This window comes from Oreochromis aureus, linkage group 3 (assembly GCF_013358895.1).
Source record: "Oreochromis aureus strain Israel breed Guangdong linkage group 3, ZZ_aureus, whole genome shotgun sequence".
Classification (NCBI taxonomy): domain Eukaryota; kingdom Metazoa; phylum Chordata; class Actinopteri; order Cichliformes; family Cichlidae; genus Oreochromis; species Oreochromis aureus.
Genome location: NC_052944.1, coordinates 64,709,117 through 64,717,387, shown reverse-complemented (window position 1 = coordinate 64,717,387; position 8,271 = coordinate 64,709,117). Strand labels below are relative to the sequence as shown.

At 42.1% G+C, this 8,271-nt stretch overlaps 1 protein-coding gene across 1 annotated transcript; it reads left to right on the top strand.

Moving 5' to 3' along the window:
• Nucleotides 1-5,428: 5,428 nt before the first annotated feature.
• LOC120434100 (coxsackievirus and adenovirus receptor homolog) lies at nucleotides 5,429-8,039 on the top strand. Its single transcript, XM_039601619.1, has 3 exons — nucleotides 5,429-5,549; nucleotides 6,735-7,073; nucleotides 8,023-8,039. The coding sequence occupies exons 1-3, from the start codon at nucleotides 5,438-5,440 to the stop codon at nucleotides 8,037-8,039; spliced, it is 468 nt and encodes a 155-aa protein (XP_039457553.1). The 5' UTR covers nucleotides 5,429-5,437.
• The last annotated feature ends 232 nt before the right edge of the window (nucleotides 8,040-8,271 follow it).

Here is an 8,271-nt window from a genome sequence, read left to right as displayed (position 1 = left end):
AACTCTGAACATACTTTAGTGTAATCGACACCCCTGATCAGCAGAGGGAGGTGTTTGCTCTTACAGTGCAGTGTGACTGTGAGGAGGCCTACCTACACACACTCAGTGATTATGCATTCATAGACTATTGACGTCTTTATAATGTTCCATTATGTCCCAGAAAACATTTTGCTGAGTTTTCATGGATGAGTGTTTGTGTTAATGTGAGTGACTGAAACACTGTGACCACTCATTTGTTAAAATTACCCACTCGTACTGTAGCGCACTGTGTGTGTGTGTGTGTGTGTGTGTGTGTGCGAGCTGTTTGGTGGCAGTTAGTACCAAAGAAAGCATCTGCTCCGGGGGAACAGGTAACAGACTCTGGGACACTAATCACTGAATGTGGAAAAGTCACTGTGTGGACGTCTGTTCACAACCACATTCTGAACATAATCATTGTTAGTGTTTAATAAAAATAGTAAAGGCAAATAAATGATCTGATCTTTATTCCTCACTTTGTAAGAGACGGTCAGACCGTCAACATTAACGGTAACTTACTGTCGTGCAGCAACCAGCTTCAACCATTGAGATAACGTCCTCGTTTCAACCATGTTTGGTGGCTGGACGCTCTCTTGATGTTGCATAACAATAAATAATGTAAGATTTGTCCCATCTGGGCCACTGTATTGTTGTTTTTCTGACTTTGTCTGACTGGACCCATGGTGTATGTGGAAACACGTTGGTCTTCACATGTTGCTACCTGACAGTTTTATTATTTTAGACTTTAAACTTAGGTCATTGTTTTTATAATCAGCTTGAGTATCAGTCTGTAAGCTCCACCTCCTGCTCACAGTAGACACTGCTGTAAAGCCCGCCTCCAGTTTGAGGGCATTTCCTGTCACTTCCCTCAGCAGTGCAGCATCACTCCACTTAGGTTTGATTGCTTTGTCTTTCAGTCTGTCCATTTGATTGTTTGCTCATATTTCACAGCAGTTAAAATAAAGTGAGCTCAAAGAAGCAGACATGTTTGCTGGAACGTTTTACTCTGTCTTGTGGACGTATTTGGTCTCCTTCACCTGTTCACAGCTTTCTGCCTCTGTGGGTGAGTTCATGGAGTTCTTTATGTGGAGCTTCCTAAAACCTGGTTAGTGCTTCTGTAAGGTGGAGTTAAATCTTTAATAAATCTTTTTCTGGTTTTAAACTGTGGACTCCTCTCTCATTACTTTGTTTATGAGTGTTTTCTGTAACTAATTATTATAATTTAATTGTTATATGAGAGAAATGTTTGGTATTAAAGTTTCAGTGCTGATATAATGAGTTCTGACTTATTCATCAGCTTGATAGAAAAATGCAGAGATATATATCATGGATCCAAACTCTACTCACAACAAAGAAACCGGTGGATTTCTTTACTTTATTCTGTTTTCCGTTGTTTCCAGGTGTCAAAATAACTGTCTGTTCTTTCACTGACTGATCTGCTCTGTGTTGTTTCCTCTTTCAGACCAAAAAATCATCACAGCTGAGTCTTTCAGTTCAGATAAACATCACAGCTGGACAGAACGTCATTCTGCCATGTCGAGCTCCAAACAACAACATCATAGCTGTAAAATGGAGCAGAGCTGACCTGGAGTCAGAATATGTGCTTTTTTTACCTGGATGAGCAGTCTGTTCCAGATCACCAGCATCTATCTTTTAAGAACTGAGTGGATCTGCAGGACAGACAGATGAAGGATGGAGACGTGTCTTTGATTCTGAACAATGTGAGGACTGCTGATAGCGGAACATATGAATGTCGTGTCTTCATGGGAAAAAAACGCTGTCCACTTTGGACATTATCCTCGCATAACAACTGTGCCTTCAGCCCCTGGTGTGTCTTTGTCCTCCTCCTTGTTAAACTCCACTTTCTCTGGTTGGTTAACCAGCAGCTGCTTATCACAGGCTCAGGTGCAGGTCAGGACTGTTTTAGAGAGCTGAGCACTTCTGATCCTGAGTGATGTCAGAAACTGAGCAAGTTGGACCTGGTTAGTACCTGAATGTGAGACTGTGAAGACCAGGCGTGAACAAACCTGCTAAAAAAGTATTTACAGGAGACATTTTATGAAGTTCCTGTTAAGTTTCCTCAGATACAAAACAGCTGCTGCTCCGTCATAAAGTGGAGACATTAAAGTTTCAGTGGTGCACTCAGTTGGAGGACCCGCTGTTGCACATTAGTGCCAGTAGAGGGCAGAAACACACCATGGTTTTTTAGTGCCAGTATTCAATTCAATTCAATTCAGTTTATAAACACCCAGCACGCCCCTACGGGCGGTTTATCCTTCAAGCTCGGGTCCTCTACCAGAGGCCTGGGAGCTTGAGGGTCCTGCGCAGTATCTTAGCTGTTCCCAGGACTGCGCTCTTCTGGACAGAGATCTCCGATGTTCTTCCCGGGATCTGCTGGAGCCACTCGCCTAGCTTGGGAGTCACCGCACCTAGTGCTCCGATTACCACGGGGACCACCGTCACCTTCACCCTCCACATCCTCTCGAGCTCTTCTCTGAGCCCTTGGTATTTCTCCAGCCTCTCTTTTCTGTTTATATACAGCAAAGTGAAAGAACGAGGACATGTCAGTGAACGCATCACAGTTATAACTTTCTGTGTTTGGGTCACATAAATATTGAACTTTGGACACATTTTCTGCTGCTGCATGAACAGTACATGACAAGTATCAGATCAAACAGCAACTGCAGAGACAAGCAGCATTGTTTCTGATATGTTTTAACCACAACTTGGCTCGGAGTGAAATCTAAATACTGCTGCGCTCACTCTGAACCCTGATGGAGAAAGAGGAGTCCCCAGAGCAGAACCAGGACACGCTGGAGAGATTACATGTCTCAGCTGGCTGGAAACACCTGTTCCCTTGGAAAGGCTGGAGGAGGCGGCCTGGGAGAGGGAGGTCTGGTCTGCTGCCCCACTGACCAATGTTCCCTCTAAGCTGCGCACGTGCGCAATTGCGCACTGCTGGCACGGTCTCTGCGCACAGAAAATCTGCGTTGCGCACAAAAAAAATCTAACCTGAATTGAAATTAAAATTAATACTTTAACAATTATGTTTTGCAGTGTTAGTCAGTAAGTGACTGGCTGCTCCCATATGGGATTAGAACGATGCCACCTTATCCCATAGTCCAGCCAATGATGCGATTCACATTCGTATATACGCAGCCAATCAACGTCGCTGACAGGCTATGGCCGTTTCTCAATATGCGTACTTGTGCGTACTTGCGTTCTCGTGTACTCGTGGTACGTCATCAGTCGGAGACCAAGTACTGTTCCAATTCGAAGTACGCATCAAGCCGAGAACGCGAAAAAGTCCCGGATGTGTTCTCGCTCCGCCCGTTTTATCGAGCATGCATCGGTGTGGACTTGGTACAGCTAAATATCCCAGAATGCATTTTGCAAGACCCCTGTGTTCTTGGTGAGTACGTACTCACCGAGAACGCGAGTACGGACTCGCGTACTTGAGAATTGAGAAACGGCCTATGACAGCGTCCTTATGTGCCGACACCGGTGTTTTAGCTAGCAAAGCGGCTGATGTGGAGTGAAGCCACGTTGATGACAAAGTGTACAACCATTGGAGATGTGAGCAGGACAGACGGAACAATTGACGGAAAAAGTGTGGACTTTATACCAGTTTTTAAATTGTGTTGCGCTCTCCGCCTGTGAGCAAAAACAAAACCAAAAGAACCCCACCCTTTCCTATTGGTGGAAAAATGTACCATGTCGACCAATCAAAAATGATATGGCAACATGATCATCTGTTGTTAAGAAACGGAGGGAAGTTTTAGGAGTGACGGCGGTGTTTTGAGATGTGAGAGATTTGTGACGTTTAGCGCAAATCTTGTGTAGTTAGTGTGTAGTGTAGTCAATAGTTTTGTATTTTAAACACACTCATATTTTGTATTTTAAATACGTGAAAGTATTACATGTATTTCGTTACTCCCAAACACTGCAAACATATCTGTATTATTATTAGAATCATGAGTTTACAATACATTTACCTCTCCTCCACTTCTTTGAAGTTTCTCCCAGTCCCAGCGCACTTGTTAGCATGTTTTGGTTCGTGCAATTGGTCCATCGGGTTATTGTCTCTTTTGCAGGTGTTTTCTGAAGTTGCAGTCCATTTGGCCTCTCAGGGCCACCGTTACAAAAAATGTGCTTAAGCCATCAGAAAAAACTGCAATTCTTAGGTTTTTACACTGAGAGCAGCATCATAAACCACATGTGGACAAATAATTTACGCCACTAAATTTTTTGTCCACATGTGGTTTATGATGCTGCTCTCACTTGGAAAACGTAAGAATTACAGTGACATCTATTACTCGTTCCAAATCCAAGAACAGCGGAATAGAGGAAGTGAAAGTGGAACATGGAAGTGAAACATGCAGAGGATAATAATGGCAACCTCGCTATTTATTTTGGGGACTAACTTCTTGATAATACCCTTTGTATGCTTGTCCTTCAATCTCGTGTCCAATCGTAGCTGAGCTCGGTTTCAAAACATCAGACACGATCTCTGCAGCAGTTTGTTTGTTGTGCCTTCTTACAAATAAATTATACAATAAATAAAATATGCCACAGAGTCATTTCTTGTTTACTAGATTTAACATATTAATAATGTTAACTCTATTTATTAAGTTAATCTTTGAGCAGTTAAAGTATACCCCGACGTAAACTGTTAGTAAACCACTAAAATCATCTTAAATATAAATGTGTCCCAGCGTAGTCTGATTGATCTGTCACAACACTGGCCAAGTGCCGATAATATAACCCGTATGCTCTAACTGTGCGTAACAGAACAATATTGGGGCGATTGTGGCTCAAGAGTTGGGAGTTCGCCTTGTAATCGGAAGGTTGCCGGTTCGAGCCCCGGACGGTCTCGGTCGTTGTGTCCTTGGGCAAGACACTTCACCTGTTGCCTACTGGTGGTGGTCAGAGGGCCGATGGCGCCAGTGTCCGGCAGCCTCGCCTCTGTCAGTGCGCCCCAGGGTGGCTGTGGCTACAATGTAGCTTGCCATCACCAGTGTGTGAATATGGGTGGATGACTGGATATGTAAAGCGCTTTGGGGTCCTTAGGGACTAGTAAAGGCGCTATATAAATACAGGCCATTTACCATTTACCAATATATCTAAAAGACGTTTGCTAGATAAATTATGAGCAGGCATATGAGTATCTTGTGTCACCAGTAAAAAAAAAAACTTTGATCAAAAACTTTGTGCCAGCAGTTACTTGTTGTGTTCAAAAACATAAAGGAACACATTTCAGTGAAAAGTGAAACTAAAGTCCTGATCACACATGTTTGACTGTCAGCTGACACAGCCCACTCCCTTTGGTTGGAGCTTTGAGTCTCTCTAGGTGAAAGGAGGGGCTTATTCAACAACATAAAGTCAGGCATGCGTTGATCCGCCTGCAGCGGCACTGAACATGTTTAAGCTTCAGAAAGATTTTATTTCAGGCACGATGAGTGGTAAACACGTTTTGACGTTTATCTTCCTGCTTGTCTTATCCATAGCTGGAGGGAAAGACACTCTTAGAGGTGAGATGTTGCTATTTCTTTTTCTTATTCATTCGTTTATCTGTAACATTTTTGCGTGACACTGGAGTATTTTATTCGTTTTCTCTCTCTCTGGCGTATCAAATATAAAAGACATGTGCCGCGTTTTGATTTAAAGTTGTTCGCCTCGGGTGCTGCAGTCTCAATTTAACAGCTGGGGAGTGGGGCTTGACAAATATGACCCGCGATATTTACTATTTACTAACATCCACTTAGACCAGAATGCTGCGATCTAACAGTACCATTAAAACATTTTTATATTTTTAGATTATTTTAGATTTTATTTCAGTCACGATGAGTTTTACCACTCATCGTGCCTGAAATAAAATCTTTCAGTAAAAACGTTTTGACGTTTATCTTCCTGCTTGTCTATCCATAGCTGGAGGGAAAGACACTTTAGAAGTGAGAAGTTGCTACATTTCTTGTCATTCATCCGTTTCTCCCTAACAAATGTCCCACTTTGCGTGACACTGCGGGTGTTTTATCAGGGGTTTATTTTCTCTCGCGAATCAAATGTGTAAGCAGTGCATTTTGGTTAAAAGTTGCAGTTGGCAAGAAAGTAGTGGAATCTGATTCCCCGTGGTTTATGCATTTTTTGCTGGCCTCTTGGTTAGATTACTCTTTAAAAAAGCAAAAATTTTTATGACAATGAGACTTTTTAACTGGATAAATACATTTGATTTACTATTTAAATCAATAGATTTGATCTGTTGATTGAATACCAATAGATTGTTGGCTTCTACCTTGTGACAATAAAGTCGTCTGTGGCTCAAGATGAGTTGATATCATTGATGAGGGATATACTTTACAAATAACGTCCTGATCTGTGTGATGGTCTTGGTAAACTGCTGTGTGTGTTCACGTCTGTTGCTTGATAAAATATCGGAAGAGTCACCTAAATATAATTTTGAATTTCTGGTCACCTCTTTTTACATTTGGGATGTGCAGCATAACAATAATCAGAAGAAGGGATGGAAGTCCATCTCTGATAACTCAAAACAAAAAGAAAATAAAAACAAAAACAAAATGAAGGTTTTTTAATTGGCATGGTAGAAATCTGGAAATGAATCCGACAAAGCTTCTCAGATTCATGTTTTTCTAATAATATAATTTGGTTGATCTAAAACACTTTGACTTCGAACCTCTCTGCTCTGTTTTCTCTTTTAGACCAGAAAAATATCACAGCTGAGTCTGGACAGGACGTCACTCTGACATGTCGAGCTTCCAACAACAACATCATAGTTGTAAGATGGAGCAGAGCTGACCTGGAGTCAGAATATGTCCTTTTGTATCGAGATGAGCAGTCTGTTCCAGACAACCAGCATCCATATTTTAAGAACCGGGTGGATCTGCAGGACAGACAGATGAAGGATGGAGACGTGTCTTTGATTCTGAAGAATGTGACAATTACTGACACTGGAACATACGAGTGTCGTGTTGTCCAAAGAGTCAGAGAACCTATGAGGCTCATCAAGACCATCTTCCTGAGTGTTGTTGATCCTCCAGGTGAGTGAGTAGAGTTGAGTGTGTGTGTGATCAGAGGTGAAGCTGCTTCCTGGTTGTTGATGTTTGTTTCTAAAGATGTTGTTGATGAGACTTTGTAGAAAGCAGCTGGTCTGAGTGATGTGATCAGAGTGCAGTAGATAATGTCTGACAGCAGTTTGAAGAGGAAATGGATTCTGTTCTGTTCTTCACTCATCACCTACCTGACAGCTGACACCTCACACCTGTTTCTCACCTGCAGGTCAGACAGGAGGACACACAGAGGATGGAGGGAAGAAGGATGGAGGGAAGGAGGCTGGAGGGAAGGAGGCTGGAGGGAAAGAGGATGGAGGGAAGAAGGATGGAGTCAGTAGAGGACGTTATGGGCTGATAGCTTCTTTTTTGTTACTTCCTGTATTCATTGCAGCTTTTTTTGTTGTTGCAAAACTGCAAAGAAGAAAATTATCCAAGGATCTTCCTTCTGATGAACCAGCTGCCAGCTGTTCTAAACCCATAGTGTCACTAAGATGATGCAAACAGCAGCCTTATACAACATCAAGTCTTACATGAGCCGTTACTTATTTAGCCTCACACACTCTCACACTCAGATCGATGCATCAGGGCAAATCAGGCTTCTGTATCTGACACTCCAGAGGCCAGAAGTCAAACCACCAACATTTCAATTTGCACAAAACCCACTCTACCTCCTCCACCGCTCGAATTGCACAGAACTCCGGTGCGTCTTTACTGAATAATCTTTAACTGTGATTATTGAATGAATGACATTTTGAAATTTGTCTTTATCCTCTATTCTGGTTGCTGCAGCTCCTCAGTTTGTCTTGAATATAAAATGAAAGCAAAGTGTTCTCGCCTTTTGTGAAGCTGAAGAGTCACTGTGAGAGTTTTACTATAAGTCAGCATGACTGCAGCATTAGATCCAGATCAGATCTTTCCTGATTCTGATTGTGGGCAGGTTATTTCAATGAGTAGAGCTCTTAAGAAGGAATGGAAATTGAAAATGATTCATTGATGTACAGAATTCAATTTGAAGTATTTGGTGCTTAGACTTTGATGGCCCATCACTGTTGACTTCAGACCACAGATGTGATTTCTGATGGAGTTTTGCATTTAAAACCTGCAGACTTTGTTCCTTTAAGCTAACAAGTAGCAACACAAATCATCACGTTTCTTACTGAGACTTTTTGAATGTTTTATGAAGATT